At 38.4% G+C, this 26,148-nt stretch overlaps 4 protein-coding genes across 6 annotated transcripts; 2 read left to right on the top strand and 2 right to left on the bottom strand.

Moving 5' to 3' along the window:
* Positions 1 to 2,797, top strand: LOC129456515 (zinc finger and SCAN domain-containing protein 21-like). Its single transcript, XM_055224064.1, has 2 exons — positions 1 to 268; positions 1,115 to 2,797. The coding sequence occupies exons 1-2, from the start codon at positions 88 to 90 to the stop codon at positions 1,921 to 1,923; spliced, it is 990 nt and encodes a 329-aa protein (XP_055080039.1). The 5' UTR covers positions 1 to 87; the 3' UTR covers positions 1,924 to 2,797.
* Positions 2,798 to 3,079: 282 nt separating this feature from the next.
* LOC129456514 (zinc finger protein 786-like) lies at positions 3,080 to 9,642 on the top strand. The gene is made up of 2 exons (XM_055224061.1): positions 3,080 to 3,333; positions 7,420 to 9,642. Exons 1-2 carry the CDS (start codon positions 3,177 to 3,179, stop codon positions 8,397 to 8,399), a joined length of 1,137 nt encoding a protein of 378 aa, XP_055080036.1. The 5' UTR covers positions 3,080 to 3,176; the 3' UTR covers positions 8,400 to 9,642.
* A 792-nt stretch (positions 9,643 to 10,434) lies between these two features.
* On the bottom strand, positions 10,435 to 18,818 carry cdc6 (cell division cycle 6 homolog (S. cerevisiae)). Of its 2 annotated transcripts, none has more exons than XM_055223964.1 (12): positions 18,718 to 18,818; positions 17,162 to 17,508; positions 16,497 to 16,772; positions 15,979 to 16,178; positions 15,643 to 15,791; positions 15,231 to 15,337; positions 14,940 to 15,079; positions 14,157 to 14,257; positions 13,687 to 13,754; positions 13,189 to 13,358; positions 11,995 to 12,135; positions 10,435 to 11,165 (listed from the first exon to the last, which is right to left on the bottom strand). In XM_055223964.1, the coding sequence occupies exons 2-12, from the start codon at positions 17,505 to 17,507 to the stop codon at positions 11,076 to 11,078; spliced, it is 1,788 nt and encodes a 595-aa protein (XP_055079939.1). In that variant the 5' UTR covers position 17,508; positions 18,718 to 18,818; the 3' UTR covers positions 10,435 to 11,075. The 2 variants fall into 2 exon arrangements, with proteins under 2 accessions (XP_055079939.1, XP_033824925.2); XM_033969034.2 differs by lacking the exon at positions 18,718 to 18,818 and adding an exon at positions 18,243 to 18,262 and having other exon boundaries at positions 11,072 to 11,165.
* A 1,565-nt stretch (positions 18,819 to 20,383) lies between these two features.
* Positions 20,384 to 26,148, bottom strand: LOC117370020 (zinc finger and SCAN domain-containing protein 26-like). 2 transcript variants are annotated; one of them, XM_055223973.1, is made up of 3 exons: positions 25,868 to 26,102; positions 24,099 to 24,443; positions 20,384 to 22,412 (listed from the first exon to the last, which is right to left on the bottom strand). In XM_055223973.1, the coding sequence occupies exons 1-3, from the start codon at positions 26,028 to 26,030 to the stop codon at positions 21,673 to 21,675; spliced, it is 1,248 nt and encodes a 415-aa protein (XP_055079948.1). In that variant the 5' UTR covers positions 26,031 to 26,102; the 3' UTR covers positions 20,384 to 21,672. The 2 variants fall into 2 exon arrangements, with proteins under 2 accessions (XP_055079948.1, XP_055079943.1); XM_055223968.1 differs by having other exon boundaries at positions 20,398 to 22,412; positions 24,057 to 24,443; positions 25,868 to 26,148.

Genomic DNA, 26,148 nt, shown 5'->3' with positions numbered 1-26,148 from the left:
TCTGTTGTATTGTTGTTCCGGTTTGTTTTAGCCTTGAGAAGCTAACGCTTGAGCTACATTTGCTAAAACAGTAGAACGGTCCCTAAAATGTCCCTGAAAAGTCAGATACTGCGGGATCTGGTGGTGGAGCGGCTCGTCGTTGCGGCAGATGAGATTTTTGCACTTTTTGAAAGAACCTTTGCGGAATATGAGGAGGATTTGCGCATAAAATTACACCAAGAGACCCGAGGAGAGCTGCAAACACAACAACGACTGCCCTCAGAGCTAGGTATTACTGTTTTAGAGTTAATACGGGAGTTTAGGGGCATATTTCTCTTGTTTTTATTATCAAGGCTCTGCCAAAAACACCTGGAATCACGTTTTTGTAAGATTTGCACCAGAAATTATATTATAGGTTATTGAATATTGTCGACTAAAACAATCATTAGTTGTGTCCTGCTGATCGATTAGTCGACTAAAAAGGGGCTGTGGCAAAAGCTGTCAAAACTATTCTACTACTACTCTGTATTTTCAGCTAACTCACTAACTTCTCTCTTCTGCTACAGTCAGAATTGTAGCAAGGTTACAGTGAAAAGTAAAAGAAATCCTAATATTTCACCTTAGTTGATTTTTGATAGAGAAGACATTCAACTTTGTGTCAGTCATTTGGATGGATCATAGACTGTATAAGCCCAGGAGTCATTACAGAGATATTTACTATTGTATGTATTGTATAAAGGCCTTTTCATTTTGTGCCTTTGTATCAATATTAAAAAAACATTCACTGGACAGAAATGAGCCTTTCATTTAAAATTTTCTTGAGCTGTATCAAGTAAAAGACCACATAGATTAGTATATGCCCATGAACTAGCATGGCACCTACCTGAATGATTACACCTTACATGACCTGGATTACACAGATATAAGACTGCATGGTAATATAAAAGAAAGTACTACAATTTAATGTTAAAAATTCACATTCTGTTGTCTAAATAAAGAGTGTTTTTTCATTATCATTGTGGTACCGAAATCTGTAGTGAATATCAAGTCTATTACTTAGTATCAAACTTGAGTTTAAAATTTTAGTACTATGACAACACCAGAACCTAACCACATAGTACATTGTGCCTTGCAGGTGTCGAGGCTATGTTGGTGCCTTCTGAAGTTAAATATGAAGACAGAGAAACACCATTGGAACTCCCATTCAATTTTAAATCTGAAGAAAATATCAACAAGTCATGTTTCTACCAAGAAGAACCAACGGAAGAGCATAGCCAAGACACTACTGGACAGCTGTATGGTGCAGAGGAGCCAGGCTGCAGCATGGTCTCAGATATGAATGAATTGGAACCTTACAGCTGTTCAGACACAGACAATTCAGAGGACTGGCAACCTGCATCCAAGCGGAAAACAAAATCAAATGGGCAAACTTTAAATCGATTTCATGAGGAATTACACAAAGATATTTTAAACAGCAATTATCAAAATCCTGAAAATATGCAATATGGATGGAGTGAGAGTGAGTTATCCATAGGGAAACAAGGAAACGAACAATCCCCAACATCTATTAGCAAAGGAGCAAAAGATAAACAGGATAAGCCATTCACCTGTTCAGTTTGTAAGAAGACATTTCCTCAGAAACGAAATCTAAAGTCGCATATGAGAGTTCACACGGGTGAGAGACCGTATCACTGTATTCCTTGCGGTCTAAGCTTCAAATTTCAGCAAAACTACAACCAGCATGATCTGACGGTCCACCGCAAAGACAAACCATTCAGGTGTCGGGTTTGTAAGAAAGATTTTGTGGATAAAAGTGAAATGATCGCGCACAGGAGCACGCATGACTCCTCCTTCAGCTGTTCCATGTGTGATAAAGTTTTTAACTGTAAGAAGTATCTGAGGAGGCATTTGGAGAGATGTCCCAGTAAGAAAAGCAACACGTAAATTAAAAGCAAGAGGGTGATGTTATGTTATTTAAAGAGCCCATATGATGCTTTTTTCTGATCTATGTTGTAATGTTGTTTCCACAAATATACCCGGGGTTAAGTTTTATTTCATTCACACATGTTTAACACATAACTCCTGCATATTTAGGCTGAATTCTTCTCTTAAACAGAAAACACTTTGTTCTACCTTGTGATGTCATATGGTAATACAGGAAATGCTCAGCTGTTTTTAAACTCCATACACCTTCACTAGATTCATTTGCAAAATTTCAGCCCTGGAATTTCCAGTCTATACTCAACAAAACATAAAAGGTAATGGGGTTACTCAAACATGTGTGAATGAAACAAAACATAACTGCATTTATGTTTATGTTGAGGTTAACAGCATTATAACATGGCATAAAGCTCATAATAAGCTCATAATTTAAGTCAATTTTGTGTAATATAGGACCTAGAAACTCATGTTTTAGATTTTAATGATGCACTATGTAATTTTTCTGTTAGAGGGTCCACAACCTGCTTGTCTTTATGGAAATATAATATACTTTGCCTGCAATCTTCATATGGCAGATAAGCAGGTGCTGCCACCAGCCCAATTTCTGTGAAGAGACGAGCCAACTCACAGTAAGAATGCATGTTTTCCAGGTGTTTTTGAGAAATAAAAACACATAGTTGAATAAATGCAAGGTAAACGGGTTTAGTGGCATACTATGGAGCATCTCAATGGAGACAAGCAGGTCAAGGACCCTCCAACAGAAAAGTTACATTCTATTCAACTTTGCCTAAATAATTTTGTAATGTCAGAATAACTTATCTGTTATCAAAACTAACATTTCAAAATGTACAACTTATAATTTCTATTAAATATGTGGAACAAACCTGTGTGGAATTTATTCATTGTATACCTTCCCATCCAGAGAATACTCATTTTATACACATTTTATTTCATGTATTCATTCATTCTGAACATACCTTCCAATTCAGAGAATACACTATAGAACTGATGATGTTTATTACATAATTGGAACAAACGTGTATTTATTATTATTATTATTATCAGTATTATTATTAGTATTATTATTTTCATAGATTCATTCTTAACAAACCTTCCAGTGCACGTGTCCTTCCCCTCGACAGGGGGCGCCACCGTCTTCGCCGTAGACCCGGGTCCGGTTGTGTTTTTCCGGGGTCCTGCAGAGGCTACCGTCGTGGATCTTCTTGGTCCTGGTTCTACCGAAAATCTGCGCAAACATGTCCTTGAAAGGCCAAGCGCTGCGGGATCTGGTGGTAGAGCGGCTCGTCGTTGCGGCAGATGAGATTTTTGCGCTTTTTGAACGAACATTTGCGGAATATGAAGAAGAGTTTTTGCGCAAGAATCTGCAGCAGCCGCGAGTCCAGCACAAAGAGGGTATGCTAGAATCCAGCACTAATCGGATTTTTAGGACGATTTTGGCTTTAGTAAAGACGAAATACAGGTTTTTAAAACGTTAAAAACAGGTTCAGTCCTGGTTACGTTTTGGTTTGTGGAATCATCATAATGATTTATTTAGTATTTCCATCGACCGACCCACAAAGATAACCACTCAGTCGCAGTCACACAGGGAGGACATGCACACTCAGAGAGATCAGGAGTCTAACCCACAACCGCCTCACAGAAAGGAGGAGACAGGACAATCTCTCCACCACAGGGAGAAAGGATATCATCATTCACCACCATCCTCCTCTCTGACCTTTGACCTCCTCCCACTCACACTTCTGTTCAGGCTGTTTCTGTCTCTGAACGCCACATTGGACAAAAGAAAAATGTCTTGCCTCTAGAATCCTTGTTTTCTAGTCTAAAATCTCACAAATATAAAAAAAAATTCAATCTTGATATTGAATTGATCAGAGCCGCAAACAGTGAGTATGTAGTGAGTAGATCATGGCATAAAAGACCCATAATTTTATTTTATTTATTTATTTTTTGCTAGGTTGAAAGAGGTACTTAAAATCTGTAACAATAAGGAGACCATTTTAATGGGTGATTTTAATTTGAAATGGTTCGATAACGCGCTCTAACAAGTTAAGGGACTTAGCCAAACAATTTAATCTTACTCAAATGATGAAGAATCCAACTAGAATAACCAGCTCCACAAAAACATTGCTAGATCTGATATTTACTAACAAATTTAATTAATTAATTACTGATTCGTCGGATCATAACTTAACCCTGGCTTCAAGGAAGCTTAATAAATCTCGTTATAAAAATCAAAATCGAGAAAAATCATATATATCTATTATCCCAAAGCGTGACATGGAGCTCTTGGACGATGAAATAAAAAACACTGTCCAAATTGATTTAGTGTATGGTCAGGACACTGAGCAGGCTTGCAGCACTCTTAAAAATGCTATTGTTCAAATTCTTTCTAAATTTACAAAAACACTGCCCCACGAAAATTTAAAAGTAAAAAAACTTTACCCTGGCTCAGTGAGCGGGTGTGGCTTTTAATGAAGGAACCAGATGCTGCCTTAAAAAAGTATCTCAAGTCAAGGCTGACCACGGATCAGCTGATTTTTAAAAGTCTTAGAAACAAAGTTATAGGGCTGCTGAGAAAGGCAAAAGCTGACTTTTTCTTAGAAATAATAAAACAGGCTAAAGGCAACAGCAAAATGCTATGGAAGTGTATCGATAAACTTTCGGGGAAAGAGCGGAGTGAGTGAGTGAAGACAAAGTCCATCCATCCATCCATTTTCTTCCGCTCATCCGGGGCCGGGTCGCGGGGGCAGCAGTCTAAGCAGGGACTCCCAGACTTCCCTCACCCCGGACACGTCCTCCAGCTCCTCCGGTGGGACCCCAAGGCGTTCCCAGGCCAGCCGAGAGACATAGTCCCTCCAGCGTGTCCTGGGTCTTCCCCGGGGCCTCCTCCCGGTGGGACATGCCCAGAACACCTCCCTAGGGAGGCGTCCAGGAGGCATCCTGAGCAGATGCCCGAGCCACCTCAGCTGGTTCCTCTCAACGTGTAGGAGCAGCGGCTCTACTCCGAGCTCCTCCCGTGTGACCGAGAAGACAAAGTCATTAACATAATTTAATCACTTTCAAACTCCAGAGCAAAAGACTCTTGGGGACTTGACACGCTTTTCTTAAAGAAGCATAAGACTATTTTGGCAGCACCAATTATGCACATAATTAATCATCATTAATCAGTCGTTACGTGAATGTGTGTTTCCAGACTCCTTTAAAACAGCTATTGTAACACCTATTTTTAAATCAGGAAATCGTATAGATATCAAGAACTATAGACCTATTAGTGTGCTTCCTGTGGCCTCCAAAGTCATAGAAAAAATTGTTGCGGAACAACTTATTGACCACCTCGACCAGAAATATGTTGCATCCAATGCAATTTGGTTTCCGGTCAAAACATTCCACGGATACAGCATGTTGCTATTTGCTTGAGGTGATCAAGTCTAGTCTGGACAAGGGAGGGGTGGTTGGGGCTATTTTTTTGGATCTCCATAAGGCATTTGACACCGTTAACCATTCAGTGCTGTTGGCAAAAATGCAAAATTTCAAACTCTCAAGAAACACTGTCAGTTGGTTTCAGTCGTACTTGGCAGATCGTCACCAGTGTGTAAGGATAAATGACAAAACATCTCCATTTACTACTTGCTTAGCAGGTGTGCCCCAAGGGTCCATTATGGGGCTGTTGCTCTTCAGCTTGTACATCAACGACCTACCTTCTATTTGTGACGATGTAGAAATTGTGATGTACGCTGACGACACAGTATTCCTTACACACGGTCCTGACGCAAATTCTGCCGCAGCTAAGCTTTCTGTGGCAATGGTAAAAGCAATAGAGTGGTTTAACAAATCTTTCCTTACTCTGAATACTGAGAAAACTGTTACAATGTACTTCTCAAACAAACAAAGTCAAAGTGTATGTCCAAATATTTATGTGAATAGTTGCATGATTAAAAATGTCGAAGTTAAATACCTGGGAATCATATTAGACCCTACCTTTAATTTTAAAAAACATTAAAAAGGTTTGTAATGTCTTGAAATTCAACATCGCTAATTTCTAACACATTAGAAGCTCATTATCATTAAAAGCAGCAAAATCTTATCTCAATGCTATGATTATATCTCACATTTTGTATTGTGTTTCCTCATGGTCTCAAGCCAAAATAACAGTACTAAATCCTCTTAGATCATTGCATAATCAGGCGTTGAAAATCCTCGATAAAAAGCCCAGACGTTACCATCATTGCTACATATTGGACAAATTTAAAATATTAAGCTTTGACAACTTGATCAGGTACTCTGATATTCGCCTGGTACATAAAATCTTGCATGATGCTGCCCCACCCCCACTAAAGACCTATGTACAGCCTCGCTCTCAACTAACAAGCAGAGTGTTAAGGTCCGTGTCTAGGGGTGTCTGCAATGTTCCTACAAGAAAGTCCGCTTTCTCTCAATCTGCCTTCTCTTTTAAAGCCATCAAGGAATGGAACGGGCTTCCAGAAAATCTTAAGAACATAGCAGATTATCACAGCTTTTCAGAGGCTGTCAAAAACTGGCTTCTTGACCATCAGTCCTGCCCACACTAACTATACCAGATGGGTATTCGGCCATCAGATGTTACCCTCGTGGGTACCATCTGATGGCCACTAGATGACCAAATCATGAGTGTTATTGTACTGTCTTAGTGTCATATTACTGTCTTGTTTACATTTATAATACCAATAAGGTACAGAGCTATCAGATGCTACCCTCGTGGGTATCATCTGATAGCGACTACACTGTATTTATTTTGATATTTGTTGCATGTCTCGCACTTTAATAACTTGTAGTTTGCACTATGTATTGAAAATTTTGCACACTTGTACATTGTCTTTTGTATTGCACTTTTTATATGTACATTTTATATGTGAATTGTTTTGTTTTTAATGTTTGTGACACCAAGGACTACAGATGGAAATTAGCATTTTGCTAAATCTGGTGCAGCCATCTTTTTAATGTATCTGCACACTGTCCTTCAAATAAATAAATAAATACATACATAAATAATAAAAAATAAATAAATACACACTTTACACTAATAAAGTTAAAGTGAAGCTGCTTAAGGACTTAAGGACATCCTGATTGAGTGTGAAAAAAACAAAACCATTTTTATTTACATATTTACCATTTCATTTTGAAGTACCATCATTTCCTCCACAAACAACAAACTCTCCTGTCTTATTCTGCATAAAAACTGCTAACCCTGTAGTTTAGATCTGTACAAACATGTTCTGAATGTGATTCTTGTATTAGTTTGTCAGTTTATATTTCAGTGTTTTGTCAATTTTTCAGAATGACTTGAATTTCAAATACTGTTGGAATACAAATACAATACAAATGGAAACACAGTGTTTGTCGGTATAATCACAACTACAGCTCAGCACTAGTCACCTTCCTGGTTAAATAAAAAATGAATGTGTATATTTTGCCTCTAATATTACATTTTCTTTTTTGCAGATAACCGAAACCAACAACCACAGGAAGACCAAGATGATCACTTCCTGTTTCCTCCGGTCCCAGTCAAAACTGAGGATGAGGATACCAATAATCCATCTTTCCTTCATCAACCTCCTCCTAATCCCTCCTCTGCCCCGGAGACCAGAGCCGAAGCTGTGATCCGAGCGGAGGCAGCGGGAGAGGAGGAGCCCGGGTGCAGTGTGGACTTACGAGCCGATCACGTACAGGAGGACCAACCGTTCAGCTGTTCAGACTCTGATGAATCCGATGAAGGATGGGGGACTACTTCTGAAATCTCCAGCCAGTGTGATGGACAGGGCTCAAATGAGGATCCAATGAAGGACACAGGCGATGGCAACATTCCAGCTCTATATAAAAGCTTGTTCTTTCCTGAAATGGGGGGTAAGAAAGCGAAAAGAAGTGATTCAGATGCACGTAAACCTTTCAGTTGTCCAGTTTGTACTAAGGCGTTTGAAAGCGAGGAACTTTTGGACAAACATGTAGTTATCCACAACAACCAAAGCCCAATAAGGTGTCCGATTTGCAACAAACCGTGTCGAAACAATTCCAGTTTCAAGAAGCATTTGAACATTCACACAGAGGAAAGACCGTTCAGGTGTTCAGTTTGTATGAAAGGGTTTAATCAGAAATGTAATCTGAAGCGACACATGCAGACACACACAGAGGAGAAGTCTTTCAGCTGTCCAGAGTGCGGATTGAGGTTGAAACAGCAGCACAACCTGTTGAGGCACATCTCCGCAGTGCACAGGGGGGAGAAACCTTACAGCTGTCCAGTTTGTGATAAGGCCTTTGCGCAGAAGACGGTGTTTATAATCCACATGAGGACCCACACAGGAGAGAAACCTTTCAGCTGTGCAGTTTGTAAGAAAAGATTCAGGGATAAGTGTCATCTAAAGAGACACATCAAAACACACGGAGACCAGGCCGGAGCACAGGACGAGCTGCACGACTCAATATGAACTAAACAGAGGAGAACAGAGATGGAGGGAGAAGATTTTAATGTGCTCATATTACACTGTTTTCTCATCTGTGTTATAATGTTGTTTCCTCATTACAAACATACCTGGAGTTGTGTATTTTTTATTTTTTTTATTCACACACGTTTAACAGATAAACCGTGCATATTTAGGGTCAGGTTTTCTCTCAAACCGAAAACACTGTTCCACCTTGTGATGTCATGTGGTAATACAGGCGCTGCACTGTGTTTATCCAAATGATTCTAGTGAAGATGTTTAATTTCAGCCAGGAATTGCCAGTCTTTACTGAACAAAAGGTTAAAAAAAAAAAAAAGGATTATTCAAATATGTGTGAATGAAACAAAACACAAGTCCAGGTTTATTTTTGATGTAACAGCATTATAACATAGTTTGAATCTCACATGAGTAAATTTTGTGTAATATAGGACTTTTTAAAACTGTTGTACATTAGAAAAAACAAAGAAATGAAGAGGGAGATTTCAGTCCCAAAATGGAAGTATTTACAGATAACCGACGAATACAAGTTTGACATTTTGACTTCAGTTTGAGCCTGTAATGATGTGATTTATCATAAAACAGGAGTATTTAAACTTCTTCATTATTTCAAACTGCAGGGGACCGTAGACTGCTGTTCACCGTGACATTTTCTTTTAAGTAGATTTCTTTTAACCAATGACCACAAACGCATGTACACACAAAGTTGATCCTCAAAGACTAGTGTTGCTGTAAGTAGACCGTGGATTTAAGCAAAATATATTTTCATGAGATTTTAAATATGTGCTAAAATTAAAATAAGTATTGTTGGCCAAAATGTGGACAGGTGTATCATAGTTATTGTAAAGTCTGTATCATTACATGCAATATTGTAAATGGAGTTATGCATTTTTATAAGCATGATTTTGTGTTTTATTTAGATTTTTTTACTTTGAAATCAAATGTTTAAATACTATAATTTTAAAACAAAAGTCATCCAGGTGTTAAGATTTGTGGTCAGAGATTGAATGAACTGTAAATTTTGAACATTTCCATGGCTCATCTGTACAAATCATACCATAATTTATTAATTATGTGAAGTAACCGTTCCTGGACATGTTAAAATACTAATGTTTATTTCTTATGAAGGACTGACGCAGGAGTTAAGCTTCTGATTTGAGTTGTTTAAGTTTTGATGAAAAACATGTTGTTATTCACTATAGTTATATAAAAAATAAACTATTCTATTCCACGGACGTCTCATAATTTCCATTTGGGGTTCCTCTGGGACAAAAACCCTGAATGTGTGAGTGTATCCTGTGTACAGAGGTGAGGAGCACTTAGTACTTTTTTAGCAGCACATTTTTACTCCTAATTGAACATTAATTGTGGCTTCTCATCTCTCTGTGAGTAAGTTTATAAGAGACAAAAGCTTTATGATGACAATATGAAAACAAATGTAATACTTGTGTTTCTTTCGTGGCTTCATAGACACAAAAATGACCAGATCATGTGCATTTGGTGTTTTGTCCTTCAAATTACATAAACTTTAAATTATAAATCAGATGTTACATCCCCAGAGTTACACTTAGAGTAGTACTTTTCCGAAATACTTTTTTACTCTTGAGTATTTTCTTGTACCACTATTTTGTAATTGAATATTATTTTGAAGTACCATTACTCTTGAGTATAATTTTTGGCCAACCTCCAGGCTGAATGAGCTGCTGTGGTGGATAAAATCTGTATTGGAAAATATCTGTTAATAGTTAAATCCATAAAAAGGCTGTTCATTTGTCAAAATTTGTATTGTAAAAACAAGAAAATATCTGGGATATAAACTAGCGTGTTGCATGTGCTAACAAACAGCTCATTTAATCATCATTCAGGAAGACGAGGGAAGTTTAGAGCATCATTAGTGTGAAATATGTCAAATGCTCATCATGTTTGACTGGCAAGTCCAGACTGATTTCCCTGTATTTTTATACAGAGATATCAGTCTGGTCATCACCCTCCGTCGCATCTTGAGACAGAACCAAACATCATGGCCCATTCAGATTTGTTTAATTATTGGTCATCCATCATTTAGAAACAAAATGACATTTCTCTCATCTCAGATTAACAGTTGAGTGTGGGTTTATGCAGAAACAATGAGAGAGGCAATGTTTTTCAATCCCATGTGATTTTTTTCCCACTACAAACAGCCATATTTATATACAATCATGCCCATTTTAGCTCAGTATCTAAAATACACATTTCTCCAATACTTTATTCCTTAGACTCACATATTGGTAAACATCTTTAGCTAGATTTCTTCCATTTTTACTCATGAGTCAAATCAGATGCATGAAATTATTAATGTCAAATATTAGATAGATCAAATAAAAAACATTTATCCAATAAAACCAACACTAGGGATGAGGATGCAGCTCTAGTCCTCACCTAAATATAGAAATTATCCAGCGTTTTAAATAAACAACATTACAGAAAAAATGTAACTTTCAAAACATCTGTACATTTATTTACAGTAAAAATGTTACATGTTTAAAATGAGAGCAAAATAAAAAGACAAAAATAAAAATTCATAAAAATAAACAGTACAGATTCTCAGCAAAAATGAGATTGATAAAAATGTTAAAAAAGCTCAACACAATAAGCAGATTTTCAAAATACAATTTAAAAAATATTTCACGGGAGTCCATTGGCTAAAATGCTCCCGACAAGAGTGCGGTCCTTGAGAGCGTTCTCCACGTCTTTTTCTTCAATCTTCAGGAAAATCTAAATTGGAAAAAAACATTTAATAAATTTCTACTTTTGTTTAATGTCCCCTCTCCATCTGACCCCCTCCTCCTCTGACCCATCCGACCCCCTCCTCCTCTGACCCATCCGACCCCCTCCTCCTCTGACCCATCCGACCCCCTCCTCCTCTGACCCATCCGACCCCCTCCTCCTCTGACCCATCCGACCCCCTCCTCCTCTGACCCATCCGACCCCCTCCTCCTCTGACCCATCCGACCCCCTCCTCCTCTGACCCATCCGACCCCCTCCTCCTCTGACCCATCCGACCCCCTCCTCCTCTGAATCTCTAATCCAATCTGGTCCCATCTGCTCAAATGTTTGTCTCAAACCTCTTTCTGACAATTTAGTTTTAATATTTTGCAATCATAACCGCAAGATCAATTGAGGCCTAGAGCTTGGGATAAAACCTCAAAATCTAAGTGTTAGCAAGACATGCTAAACAAGTTTTAGTGTCCAATAACCAGGAAGTGCATGGTTAGCATGCTAGTACCATGACAGCAAAACACCACTCTGGTCTCTGGGAGTTATGATAAACTCATTGACGTGAATAACGGGGATGCTCAGAATGCATAAGGCAATAACTTTGGACCACTACAAACCACACGGTACTAGTTTTTTGTTTTTTTTGTACATCGTCATTTTTGAAGAAGCAAAATTTCTTATTCTGCATCAAAACTGCTAACCCTGTAGTTTAAATCTGTACAAACATGTTCTGAAATGTGATTCTTGTGTAAGTTCATCGGTCATTTCTTTAAAATGTGACATTTGAACAATCTTTACTAAAACATAAATTGCAAATCTTACAAACCTTGGTGAGCCTCGCCTCCTTGGCCTTCTTCAGAGCAAAGATCCCTCGACTCTCCAGCAGACTGCACAGGGACAAACACTCGCTCTGCCCCACTGCCCCCACTTGTCTCTGGGCACACAGCCGACTGTACACCTCATGGAGCTGGAGGAGAGACAAAAACAAGATTAAATCGACTTAATGATGGAAAGGTACCGGGAAGGTATAATTTAGTTTAGTGCTCGAGTGTCAGGTCAGGAGGGAACAGTCCCCAGTACCAACCAATTTAGTTTGCCTTAAAATGGTTAAAGTTCTCTCCAACTGCAATTATTTTAGTCCATAATACTGCACTGTAAATACATACCAGTTAAAAGCTTCTTAGAGTCTTAACCCAAAAAAATTTTGAGTTCCACATTCACTTCTTGTTCATTATTGATGGAACGATATTTATTGTGGGTAGTTTTAGTCATTTATTCAACCCTTTACATCTCAATTCCTATCATGGTATTGTTGTGGAAAAAAAATTCCAGTTCTAGATGAAAAGTAATCCATTTACAAAGCTCGGTGAGTTTTGCAATACAGGAAAAAAAGTTTATTGTTTGTTATAGCAGATACAGACAGGACAGGGCCCAGGCCTGCCCTGGCCACAGACTGGTAGTCTCCCGGCCTCTCCCCAGTTCCCCTCTCACTCTAAGTCCAAGTCTCAACAACCCAACCAACCCTGAGCATCTGAGCTCTGACTATTTTATACCAGAATGACACATTTCAAAGCAGAGTTACTTTTGTTTCACACCCATGAGATAATGAAGTTAGCCAGGTATTACAACAACGAGTTTCCTGTGGGATGGAGACAGAGCCTTCACACATGTTAATGTTTAGTCTGGGTCTGACAGACTGATGTGATCTCACTCATGTGATCAAATGCATTTAAATACACAACATGACTATACTTAAATTTCTATCACAGTATAGAAAAATAGCTTTATGGCTTATTATAACTAGACTAACTGCTAAAGTGTTTCATTCTGCTATTCATTTAGTCCATGTTTTTAACAGTGTTGCTCATTTAGAGGAGTTTTTGGGGATACTACTTACTACTTTAGAGTTATTGTATTAGGGGTAGAATGTATTATGGTTTATAGTATAGATTTTCATCAGCAATATATGATTTCACAATGTGTTAACGTGATGGGCCGACTAACAGGTGTCCAGCGGTACCTTGCCCAGGGGGATCTCTTTGCTCTTCCCGTTCCTAATGACCAGCAGGAGGCAGCAGACTAAAAGCTTCTGTTGAAGAGGGAACGTCTCTCCTTCAGTCTGAGCTGCCATTCGGTCTCCATAGACTTCAGACAAGACCCGGGCCACCTGAGGGACACTCACACGGGACGCTGACAGGGAAAAAAAAAAAAAAAAAAGACATTTGTGTATAGGAAAACTCAATGACCAAAAATGATCTAAACTAGACACTCACTTAACCAGGCATTTTTGTATTTTTGAGCACTAGCAATAAATAAATACAAGACTGAATGCCATACTATGGAACATTACAGGCAAAATCAACTCCATGGAAACAAGCAGGGGGCAGACCACAATAAGCTATATAGTGACCCTAAGTTACAAATAAAGAAAATAAAAAATAAAGCTAAACCAAATTATTAAAATACTGATATTTTTACTAACTAATGAAAAACCAAATCAAGTAGACAAAGCTCTCACCTTTTGCTTCTGCCGTTGCCTCGGTCGCCCGCTTCCTCTCGTCTGACTCTACCATCTCCACGGCCCTCCTGAAAAACACATCCATAAGGTAAGAGATACTGGTAGAGCTGTAGTTTAGTCGACCAATTGATCAATGTAGTAAAGAGGGAGGGGATGTGGCAAAGTTCCCAAACCTTATGCATCTCCATGTATCTGACCCAAACTGCACAAGCCTACACCTGCAAGGGTCTGTACATTCAATCCGTCTTTACATATAAATAAATCTTCAGCTAACTCACTAACTTCTTTCTGCCGTTGCCCCATATATATCATTATCTAAATAAAATGATTAGACTACTAATACACATTTTGTTCGACCAAGACTCCATCAATTGATTCATTTAGATACTGCACACTAAGTCAGTAGAAAACGCCCATGTTCCTTTATCAGTATGATTAGTACAGTTTAAGTATCAGTTTTAGAGTTGTACCTGCAGATGTCCAGAGCCTTTCGGGCATCTCCAGAAACCGCAGAGACTTTACGAGCACAAAACTGAACAGCTGAAGCATCGAGGAGGCTCTCAGCAGACGCCTGGAAAAACAATCACAAATTCTCTTAAAACATTTTTTGCCCATTTCGTTTTATCTTTATTAATACAGGGAGAGCAGAATGATGGCACCAGACTGTTTTGTTTCTATTGTCTAAACTGGGAACTCATGAAAAACAAATTACTGCATAGGTGCATTTAAAACATTAAAAACAGGTGCAGGTGAGATTATGAATGTTTATCATCAGATTATTCTAAATGCATTAGGGGCACCAATTTATAGTTTTCATATCCTTGAAATGTATTCCATTTTTGGAAAGCAAAATAACCAAAAGCTTTTTCCCCCTCAGTCCTAATGCAGTTAGTTTTTATATAAATACATTTTATACAGTGTTCTTTTGATAATTAAAGAAGCACTATGTCACTTTCTAGAAGTAGAATGTCAACGCCTTGGATGATTGTAGCCAAAAACAACACGTCCATGGAAACAAGCTGAAGACACTCTTTCAAATAAGAGTCAGGTTTGTGGAGAGGCAATCCCACTCAGAGTGCAAGGTTTTTAAAAAGTTACACATGCAGAACACTCACTTAAACTTAGAACCTAGTTACATAGGTATGTTTGGAATATTTTTTGTGAACAAAATTCTGCTACTTTGCAAATGAATAATAGCCTAATCCTGCCCAAAACCCAATTACTGAATGAAATATCAAAATTAGCCCGGTTACCTGGGTCAGTCTGTCTTGTACAATGGCTGTAAGCTCCTGGCGGCTGTAGGGTGGGAAGTTCAACAGCAGGGGACGACACTCAGGGCGAGCCTGGAGACGAGGAAGGATCCGGTCTGTGAGGTCCAGAGCATTGGCAATACCTGAAAATATATGGTACAGGAGTGAATATACGGTACAGAAGAGGAACAATGAACTTGAACAGAGAGTCACATAGAGAAGAGGATACAGAGGAGAGTCAGGTGAAATATGATTGACAGTTTGGGGTTGTCATCTTGACTAATAGTGACTCACCAATGAGGCAGAGACGGGACTTGGGGAGATGAGGCCATTCAAATATTGTGTAAAGTACGTCCTGAGCTTTACTGTCCAGCTGATCCATCTCATCCAACACCAACAACCTGAAAAACAGATTTTACAAATTTAACAATAAAGTCACCCTTCCTAATTACTAAAAAAAATGAAAAGAGAAAGAAGCCAGGTCAACAGCCTCTTCCTGACAGCAACAGTTAGAGAGAAAGTGAACTGAACAAGGGTCAATGGAGCCGTAAGAATGCCCATGCTCATTTCCTATTTGGAATGCTGTGGTTATCAGGTTAGCCATGTTCAGAGATGTATATCTTGTTTATTTTCATGAAAATTGTTTAAGACATTTTATTTTTGAAAAGAAAAGAGCTCTAGTACAAGTGTAATGAGTTAAACATACACAGCACGTCCAGGAGAAGTGAGGAATCTCTGTACTCCACTCTGACCTCCGGAGGACTTCAGTTTCTCAGACAGAAGTGAAAATATCGAGTGTGAACTGCGTAGTGTCATACAGTTTATCACCACTGTCTGCACCGAGGACAACTGCGACTACAAAGGAAAACAAGGGGTTAAAATGTATCAGATGCCCTTCCATAATTCAATATTCCCATGTATCAGATGCCCTCCCGTCTATCTACATCCCTATGTCAGATGCCCTCCCGTCCTCCACCTGTAGAACTACCCAATTAATTACTTCACGATTCACCACCACCACCAGTTTATCCCAATTACTCACTTTCATCTCGTGTAGTACACAGTTGAGACAGGCAGTTTTCCCTGTTCCCGGTGCTCCAGAGATGTAAAGACTTCTAGGTTTCTTCTGTAAAACATTTTCCTCCAAAAACTGTCGGATGGCAGTGCGTTCGGTTTCGCGGGACAATAGACGTTCGGGGACTGCAGTGTGGAGAGCCTGTTTCACACTCAGGAATCTAGCCTCTGGGGAAGAAACAATAAGAGCAACATATGTGAGAGATACTAAAGGAAAAATATCAAAATGTTCAAGTTTTGGGCAGATCAATATGAATTAGGTTTGTCTGCCTGGACGACAGATTACACAGATATAAAGCCACATGGTAATATAAATGAACATTGAAAATCACATTCTATTATCTAAATATTTTTTTTATTATCACTGTGGTATCTGGAATTGGTATTGAGTCTATTCCTTTGTATTGAAATAGTGTTGTCACAATACTAAAAATTAAAACTAAGACACGTAGTTATTTGGGTATAAATATAATGAACTGTTCTTACTGTCAGCAAATAGCCGCACCACCGGTGGTTTCTTATCAGACCCAATTTTGGAGTTTTGTGGACTTCCTGTGGGCGTTTCCTGCCTCCGTGGCGATGTCTTGGGAACTGGGCTGGTCGGTGATTTCCGTGGAGACACAATCAGCTGACGTCGTGCGAGAGAAGGCGAATTCTCCGAGTTTTCTGTAAAAGCCAGACGGCGTGGAGAGGACAGAGGGGAAGGTCTGCTCTGTTTCGGAGGAGAGCCCGGTGTCGACAGGTTACAACCGTTTTCATCTCCTGGAAATACAAGAGTTACTTAGAGATTTTTAAAAAACGTATGTAGCCCTAAACCAATTGAAATAAAAACGTACAGTGCTTAATTTTGTCCATCTATATCTTTATAAATTAAAGAGCGGGTATTGTGCAAAATTCAGCTTTCTACCATGTTAGAATGCTGTTCCCTCATTAAAAACATGCCTGAATCACAAAATACACCAACTTAAGTTACTGGGCGACACGTCAGTTGGTAGAGTGTTCGTTCACTGATCCAAAGGTTCTAAGCTATGATCTTTGGGTAAATACAATTGACAAGGTCACCAAAAATATAAAGTGCTTGACACCTCAAAACACCTCACTCAATATGTAGTGTGAAACCTGTCAGTAGCCACAGCTGCCTTGGGCCTCACCTGTGCGTTTCCTGGGGCTCAATGGGATCCTGGGCTGTAGACTGGGAGACGAAGGCGAAAGTTTTACTGGAACCGATCTCCGTGGAGACAGAGGCGTTAGGGAAACTGGTCGACGTGGAGACAAGCGAAGCTCAACCGGTCGTCTTGGGGAGAGGAGAACAGGTTTGGCCTCAGGCTGCTGTGGAGACAGTGGGACATTCTCATCTTTGGGCAGGTATTTCACTGGAGACGGAGCAGGACATTTGTCCAGGTTTGTCTTCTTTGAGCGAGTGGAAGTGCGGCAGGATTTACGACGAGGAAACTGGAGCTGAGGCTGAGCACGGCCCCCGGAGCGAGTGCTGGGCATTCTAGAAGAGGGGGGGGGGGGGGGGGGGGGGAGAGAAAAACGTTAAACCCCCATCAAGGCCAGTCACGATAATTGCTATATCAACTCAGTTCAATAAATGACAGATGGAACCAGTGTTGTCATAATACTAAAATTTCTAACTTAGACTTGATACTATATGCCGATTCCAATACAACGATGGAAGAAATTTGCAGACTACAGGATCTCCCGCACTGACTTTTGTGTGCTCATCAACAAATTATATTTTAGCCTTTATTACTATACATTTTCTATTTGACAGGACAGGGTGCACAGATCAGATTTAGCTAATAGTTAATTTTCATCTGCATAAGAGTAAACATTTGCTTCAACTACTCTAGTAGTTTATAGGGAATAATAAAATAAAATCCAAATTGTAAGTATCTTCCCTGCTTAAACATGTTACAAGGGCTATTTTGAGGCTCGGTCCTCCAAATTATAATTACAAAATAACGTCCCCTCCTCCTCTGTAAATCTTAAAACGCTTGAATGGACAAAGACGAGAGTATTTTCATTCAGATTGTGTTTTAATGGTCCTATGTTAAACAGCTGTTAACCCCCTTTAATATGTACATGAACAACCCGAGGAAAAACGTGTCCCCATCGAGACCTTTCGCATTAAAAACTTAAATGACTCACTTAAACTGCATGTGCCCTCAAAGATTATACATTTAAACATTATAATTTAGCAAACAAACCACGACAATAAGACGATACCGCATAGAAAGTCGTAATCGGGACAATCGAACAATGCAATGGCGCCAAGCGACAACTTAGCAATGTAGCATTTTTTTTTTTTCAACAACAAATTATCAGTGATCTGCTTTGATATAAATCTCTAGACTTATTACAATGTTAAGGGGTGTTCATCCATTACAAAGAAAGTAAAATATGAAACAATTTGTAATCTTTTTTAAAAGTTTGAGACAATTTAATGAAGAAACCAACTTCCGGCTGCAAGTGCTACAAAATCTTTCAAAAACTTAAGAAATCTATCGTTTTTCACATAATGATTTACTTGTAAAACTGTTGTGCGTTTATGTTACAAAGTTTTTCAATAAACATATTAAAGTTAACCTGAAATAATTAGAGCTAGAAACAACATAAGTTCGTGGGAGGGTATGATTCCGGGCTGCAAAATGATACAAAGTTGTGGTAAAACATCAGAAATCTATAAATTAAACGTATTTACCTTATTGTAAAATTGCTGTGCGTTTCTATACGTCTGTGGAAGAAGTTGATCACGTCCCTGATCTCTTCTCGGGGCTTCGTTGCTCCAGTTTTCGCTGCGGAATGGCCGAAAACCTCCCGAACAAACGCTCTCGTATCAGCAGTGTTTCCCGCGGCCGCGCTCTGATTGGTCCCCAGTGTCGTCACGTTCCCTAGATCTGAGCGCTGATTGGTTGAGCGTGAGGCGGAAGTGACGTCAGGTCGAGTTGTGGTTTTTGGCGGATTTATTTTTCCCGCGAACTCTCGTCACTTTTTAAGTGTTTACTGTGTTATCTCTGCAGACGTGGCAGCGGTTTATTCACCAAAAATACTGAACTAGAAGCAAAGTTTGTCTGTGTAAGGCTTAAATGACAAAAGTATGTTAATTAGGGTTCAAAAATACGCTTTATATTATGACAATGCAAGAATCCTAAGAATCCTTATAGTTTAAACTGAGCTGGACAGAACAGGATGCTATAGTGGAATTTGCTGTTTAACTGTCAGATTGTAGAGATGTAGAATTGGTTTATGATTAATAGCTCTGTAATTACTGGGCCTATCCACATGAAACAAAAACTGGCAAAGTTCAACATTTCTATCAGTATAAATAAGCAAAAAGCTTTATGTTAACAATATGAAATTATTTGAACATTTGCATTGCATCGCTCCTTCAGATCTGATTTAGTTTGTCTCATTTTTGTGTCTATCCTTTGAAAATACCAGCTTTTATGCATTATTTAACGTTTTGTCCTTCAAATTACATTCACTTAAAATTATAAATTAGATGTTGCCTCTCAACAGTTACTCTTTAAGTTACTCTTACTTGAGTAATTTCTTGGACCACTACTTTGTACTTCAACTTGAATAATATAATTTTGAAGTATTGTTACTTTTACTTGAGTACAATTATTGGCTACTCTACCACCCGTGTTATTCTTCACAGCAGAGGCCTCCTTTGAAACTGACCAATGGTGCCACTTTAACGAGGGACAGGCCTCAGAAGAAAGAGACTGTGGAGGGAAGAAAGGGGAGTAAAGAAACCTTATTTCACCTCAGACAAATATTACTGTGATAGTTGGTTTTGAAGAGAAAGTAGGCTACATGATAAGGTTTGTCAAAAGTATTAAAAATCGGATACTAATCGATACCAGGAACTAGATACTCATTTGAGCAGGTATTGATACTAAAAAGGCAAAGTATATACCTGTGTACAGTGAATGAGACTTTAAAAAATCTGTGTACAGTGAATGAGACTTAAAAAAAAAAAAAAATCGTATTCACAGGACAGAAATGAACCTTTCCTGAATAACTTTAGAATGATCTGGAGCTGTATCAGAACAAGTATAAGACATGGACTAGTATACACCCATGGACCACACAATTCAACATGAGACAGATGTTGCTAGTATCCAACTGAAGAAAAAAAAGAGACTCTTGTTAATGATAGTACTCAAATACTGGTACTTCTTATTAAAGTTGCACTGTGTAACTTTTCTGGTGGAATGTCTGCAAAATAAACAAAGATTTAATTAAACAGATAGTATTCTTCCCCTGCACGGACACCACTTGAAAACCCTAGAACTAAACCAAGACTTGACAAGGACTAGGACAGGACCAAAATAAGTCTACATCAGGACTAAAGTGCTTTCAAACCAGGACAATTGTTTACAAATTGACTTTATTTTTCATTTATTTTACAAAAACAAAACACACAATCATAGGAAATTTACAACAGTGTCAGCCTAAACATTGGAGTGAGCTTTGTAATTTTGTAGTCCATTTCAGTTTATTATTGTTTCTCCAGTTTATCAGCAAACTAAATGTATCCCTCTCAAATAATAGATCATTTTTCCATCATGAGATTCCAACATTATGTCCATTCATTCTTTCAATCTTTATGGGTCATGTTTTAGTCAAAGGTGGGTAGAGAAAATTGTACTAAAGTAAAAGTAAAATAATATTACTTCAGAATAATATTACTCATGTAGAAGCATAAAGTAGTGGTCCAGGAAATTACTCCAGCAAATGGTATTTCAGAAAACTCCTCAAGTAAGAGTAACTTAAAGAGTAACTGTTGGGATGTAACAACTGTTTTTTTAAATTTAATGTAATTGGAACGACAAAACCATATTGTCCAAAAGCTGGCATTTTCAAAGGATAAACACAAAAATGAGACAAAATTAATCATATCAGAAGGAGCGGTGCAAGAAGTACAAACTTTCAAATCATTTCATATTGTCAACAAAGCTTTTTTCACTTGTAGACTCACAGTGGGAAGAGTAACCACAACTTTTACTCAAGTAAGAGCACTGTTACTTCGATAATAATATCACTCAAGTACAAGTAAAAGTATGTGGCTAGAAAAGTACTCTGAAAAGTACAATTTCTTTAAAGGTACTCAAGTAAATGTGAGTACTACCCATCTCTAGATTTAATCATCTTCTAATTTCTTGCTTGCCATCAGCATCACTTTAAACAGATAAAAGTCCTCCATTAAGCATCGTTCATAAGCAACAGACATAAGCACATAGTGGGTGCATCTTAAGTTATTGTATAGCTTAATAATTCTTCCATTATTGTTGCAATGTTTTCCCCAAAATGCCTAATATTAGCATACTTCCAAAACAAGCTGTATTCATTTAATGTATTTTCTGCTTTTTAAAGGTGCACTGCGTAACTGCCATGGTTATTACTTTGACTGGAATGTAAAACAGCATTTTTTTCATTACAGTCATTTTTATTGCAAAAACAATTATTATTAAAAAAACTGAGTGGGGTTGCCTCTGCACAGATCTGAATTGGCCTTTAGTGGCATCACCTCCTTGTCTCGATGGGGAATAATTCCATACAATACAGTGAAGCATTCCAGACAAAGCAATATTGTCATGGAGACAAGCACGTAGTTGACTGTCAACCAGAAATGTTACACAGTGCATCTTTAATTACTAATATTACAATAAATTAAGTTTTGCTTTTTCTCCCGAGTCTTGTGCTTGTGTTCGTGCCTTCTCAAATAACCATTATCCCCAAAGCCTTTACCACAGACTGAACAGATGAAAGGTTTCTCCTTTGAATGAAGACTAACGTGAGTGGTACAATCTTGTTTCTGTGCGAAAGCCTTTTTACAAACTGGACAACTGAATGGTTTCTCGCCCCTGTGCACCGCCGCAATATGACGGGACACATTGTACTGCTGCCTGAACTGCAAACCACATTCTGGACAGCTGAATGGTTTCTCATCACTGTGGTTTTTCATGTGTCTGGTTAGGAAATACTTTTGACTGAACCTTTGCTTACAAACTGAACAGCTGAAGGGTTTCTCTTGAGTGTGAATTCTTAAATGAGTGTTTAGTTGCGACTTGAACCTGAACGTTTTGCTACAGATGTCACAGGAGAATGGATCACTATGGTATAACATGTGTTTGCGTAAATAGGCCGGTCGCTTAAATTGCTTCCCACATTCTGAACATTTGAGTTGTTTTGGGTCGAGTTTTTTACGGTCTCGCTTTGATTTCTGAACTTTTGTTTTGGTTTCAGTCTTTTTTGGATCAGATGATTCCAGTTCAGAGGAGGAGTCAGAAGAGCCGTCTGAAGTTTTTGTCCCACTTTTTGGTTGTAGATTCATCAAATCAGAGCCACAGCCTGGTGTCTCCTCTTCGCGTTTCACCAATGAGACATCTGCAGGACACAGAGGCGACAACTCACATCTTTGGATATTAATGAGTTTCAAAAGAGGGGAAAATTGAGATAGTTGCCGTAAAAATTCAAAACATAATATTTGGCCTTTTGAGCGGTCAAAAGTCCTCAAAATGGTGTCCACATTACTCTAAACCATGAATCGTGAACTGTCTTTTTTTTTATATATATATATTTTTATGACATTGGGTTTACTTTATACTCAATTTTAGCAAAAAAAAAAAAAAAAAAAAAGAAAAAAATGTGTGCCCTAATAATTCTGAACCCTTGATATATGTAGATATTTAATTTAAACAATACTTTTGTCCATAACTAATACACCACATATTTGTTAAATGTAATTTCATTTTTGGCTTGTTGCATTGCCTGTAATTTTCTGCAGTATGGCTTTAAACAGATTTATTTCAATAAGGCCATTAGGGTCAAGTTACAGGTCTGGTCTGTGGAGAAGCATCCCTGTTCACAGTAAGAATGTAGGTGTTTAGGGACTTATTTTACAATAAAAACAACTGTATTGAATAAATGCACGATAGTCAAGTTGAATGCCATACTGTGGAATAGTGGTGCACGGGTCAACCCATGTCACAGGTCGGTTAGCTCAATGAGAATATGTAAAGCGGGTCCGGGTGGGTTTCACTTTCTGCACTGTATTGTGTGAATAAAGGCATTTCAAATGGATCCTAAATAGTGCATTTGAATCTAAACAGTAAAATTAAGCATGATTTTAACACATTACACATGCAAAGTCATGTGTTTGGAGGATACGTCTCGCAGAAACAACAGCCAGCTACAGTGGCATGCCAGACAGTTTTAATATGCCTGAGTTAGGGTTGGGTCGATGACAACATTTGAACCCATTTCTGCAGGCCTGTGGGTCGGGTTGGATTTTAATTTGGGTCTGAAAAAAAAGCTGATCCGTGCATCACTACTGTGGAACATTCCAGGCGAAGCAATAACATCTCCATGGAGACAAGCAGGTGACCACCAGAAAGATTACATAGTGTAAAATTACCATAACGGGATTCTAACCTAACAAACCATTATTCCTCCAACTTCCCTACATTTAACTTCATCTGTTCTGAGCACCTGCATGGCTCTTCTGTATGTGTTTATTGAGAGATGCCCTGACACGAAACCCTTTTCTACAGTAAGTACAGACAAAAGGCTTCTCTCCTGTGTGAGTCCTCATGTGGATAATAAAATCACTCTTTTGGGCAAAGGCTTTCTGACAGAACAAACAGCTGAAAGGTTTCTCCCTTCTATGAACAGCCGAAATGTGCCGGTGCATGTTGTGCTGTTGTTTTAGCCTCAAACCGCACTCTGGACAGCTGAAAGACTTCTCCTCTGAGTGAGAATGCATGTGTCGCTTTAAATGAGCTTTCTGAGTGAATTCTTTGCTACAGACTGAACACCTAAATGGCTCTGTGTAATGAGATCGCATGTGTCGCTTCAAATGATTTTTCTGACTAAAATATTTACTACAAACTGAGCACGTGTAAGGCTCTTCGTTTGTTGCCATATGAGAATCAGACAGATTAAAATATCCCTGGTTCTGTAAATGAATATTGTTTGCGTTGCCAGAAAAGTCTGAGAAAGACAGCAGTTCATTGTCATCATCATCTCTACCTGTATTTGAGTCCTCTATAAGAACTAAATCAGAATCCTGACCATCACTTTTGGTTGATCTCTTGGTTGAAGGCTCCCAGTTCTCAGAATCGTCTGTGTCTGAACAGCTGTAAGATTTTTCGTTGTTTTGTGATTTTAAATCCAAGCTGCAGCCGGGCTCCTCTCCTTCGTACTGCTCTTCAATAGGCTTGTGTCTCTTCTCCTCTCCTAATTGTTCTTCTTGTAGGAATGCAGATTTGTCAATATGTTCTTCCGATTTCAGAGGTGGAGGAGTGAATGGGAACTCGACAGATGGCTCTTCCTCTTTTTTGATGCACAGAGTTGCTTCTTTTTCAGCTTGTTCGGGACTTTGGCGCACATCTGGAGACGCAGACGAAAGCTGGGCAACTGTGAGAACACAACCGAGACCAAAAGGGTTAACAGCAGGTTTAAAAGGTGGAATTTATCTCTACTGATCTTAAAGTAAGAGGTAGCTGTTAACCTGAAAACTAACATTATGTGACCTCACAAGGAGGAAATGAGCATTTTGAGCTTTGGGGATGTGGACAGACTAATAATAAAAGATTACTCAAACGCGTGAATGAAACAAAACACAACTCCAGGTATGTTTTTGAGAAGGTAACAATATTATAACATAGTGTAAAACTCACTGTTGTATAATATAGCACATTTAAAATGTGAACTTTAAACAGAATCCTATTATCAAAACAAAAATAGCAAATCTTTGTCAGAAAAATCTAAAAAATCTTTGACGGGGGTTACATAAGATTTATTTCAATCAAAGTATATTTAGTAGATTAAAGGTCTAAAGGTCTATTTACATTTTTAGAAACTTTTCATTCTACTGTGTTTGATGTACTTTGCCAAATGCAACACTGGCTATGGTTACATGCACAACTCTAAATCAAATTATCAGATTTTTGAAGTTATACACCTATTAAAAAGCAAAATAATCAGATTTCCTTCGTACTATGGTCCATCTGGTTACTCACATCACGTTATGCAGTTTGCAAGTCATTTAAATAATTATAAAGGTCCAGCAATCAGATAATAAACTGATTTTGGCATGCATATAAACATAGTCATTGAAATGTCCCCATTGAGGGACAAAGAAAGATTCTCTTGTATTTTTTATGTATATCATAGTGGTTCCCATAGATTTTATGATGGGACAAATTATTTTTATCTGAGTAATTTAAACTCATTCAATTTGTGGAGTATAAATGTCGTTTACTGCCTATATTTAATATTAAAGCAGTCATTTTTGATTGGTGTAGTCTCTTATATAAGCTTATGCAAGTTCAATGAGCAACAAAGTTGAATTTTGTTAAGCCAATATAGAGTCAAGTTTATTTTAGGCTGTGGGTCACCATAGTCTCCTGCATTAATGGGAAACACTGTATCATATCAATGTTAAGGACAATGTTACTCCTTAGTCATTTTATTCCAATGGAGATAAGCAACAAAACGATTATGAGACTAGACAGGTGGTTTTCTATTCTATCAGTTAGTACTGGTTTAGTATAGTGCATTGGACCTGATTAAGTTCAGGTTTTGTCTATGTCTCATTCCTGGTTTAGTACTGGTTTTATTTTCAGTTTACGTCTTGTAAATCATTGTCAAAGCCTTTCAACATACTTTAGCTTCATTCTGAAACAATATGATCCTTTAAAGATGCTACAATAGCAGACAATATGAGGACGAGCATTGTGTGATATATTCTTAATAAACCAACACTGCATTAATTCAAACTTTAAACGCGTTGGTAAAATAACATTGACACAAAGCTCCTTTGATCGAGCAGCTCGTACCAGACCCGGTTAGCTCCACTCGAGTCTCCTGTAGTAATTTAGACCGCAGAACCTCCTCTTCATATTCCGCAAATGTTCGTTCAAAAAGCGCAAAAATCTCATCTGCGGCAACAGCGAGCCTCTCCACCACCAGATTGCGCAAAGCCTGGTGTTTATAGGACATTTTTACAGACTGTTTACGCTCAGTGTGGCGTTAGCTCCCATGCGTTAGCTCCAACATTAGCCTCACGGAGCTAACAACAAAAGTCTACTTCCGGGTGTGTTCTGGAAGAGCGCCCTCT

The sequence above is a fragment of the Periophthalmus magnuspinnatus genome, chromosome 1 (genome assembly GCF_009829125.3).
Source record: "Periophthalmus magnuspinnatus isolate fPerMag1 chromosome 1, fPerMag1.2.pri, whole genome shotgun sequence".
In the NCBI taxonomy this organism is placed as follows: Eukaryota; Metazoa; Chordata; class Actinopteri; order Gobiiformes; family Gobiidae; genus Periophthalmus; species Periophthalmus magnuspinnatus.
Note: the sequence above shows the minus strand (reverse complement) of the source record. Positions and strands in the feature narration are given on the sequence as shown.

Bases quoted from the DNA above. Each gene is read 5' to 3' on its own strand.
- LOC129456515 (XM_055224064.1), top strand. From the start codon at position 88: ATGTCCCTGAAAAGTCAGATACTGCGGGATCTGGTGGTGGAGCGGCTC. The intron at 269-1,114 runs GTATTACTGTTT...TGTGCCTTGCAG, and splicing joins ACGACTGCCCTCAGAGCTAG to GTGTCGAGGCTATGTTGGTG.
- LOC129456514 (XM_055224061.1), top strand. From the start codon at position 3,177: ATGTCCTTGAAAGGCCAAGCGCTGCGGGATCTGGTGGTAGAGCGGCTC. The intron at 3,334-7,419 runs GTATGCTAGAAT...TCTTTTTTGCAG, and splicing joins GCGAGTCCAGCACAAAGAGG to ATAACCGAAACCAACAACCA.
- cdc6 (XM_033969034.2), bottom strand. The intron at 15,792-15,978 runs GTGAGTAATTGG...TTTCCTTTGTAG, and splicing joins GTGTACTACACGAGATGAAA to TCGCAGTTGTCCTCGGTGCA. The intron at 11,166-11,994 runs GTTTGTAAGATT...TTTCCAATTTAG, and splicing joins AGGAGGCGAGGCTCACCAAG to ATTTTCCTGAAGATTGAAGA.
- LOC117370020 (XM_055223968.1), bottom strand. From the start codon at position 26,030: ATGTCCTATAAACACCAGGCTTTGCGCAATCTGGTGGTGGAGAGGCTC. The intron at 24,444-25,867 runs GTACGAGCTGCT...GTGTTCTCACAG, and splicing joins AGTGGAGCTAACCGGGTCTG to TTGCCCAGCTTTCGTCTGCG. The intron at 22,413-24,056 runs GTAGAGATGATG...TGTGTCCTGCAG, and splicing joins TATAGAGGACTCAAATACAG to ATGTCTCATTGGTGAAACGC.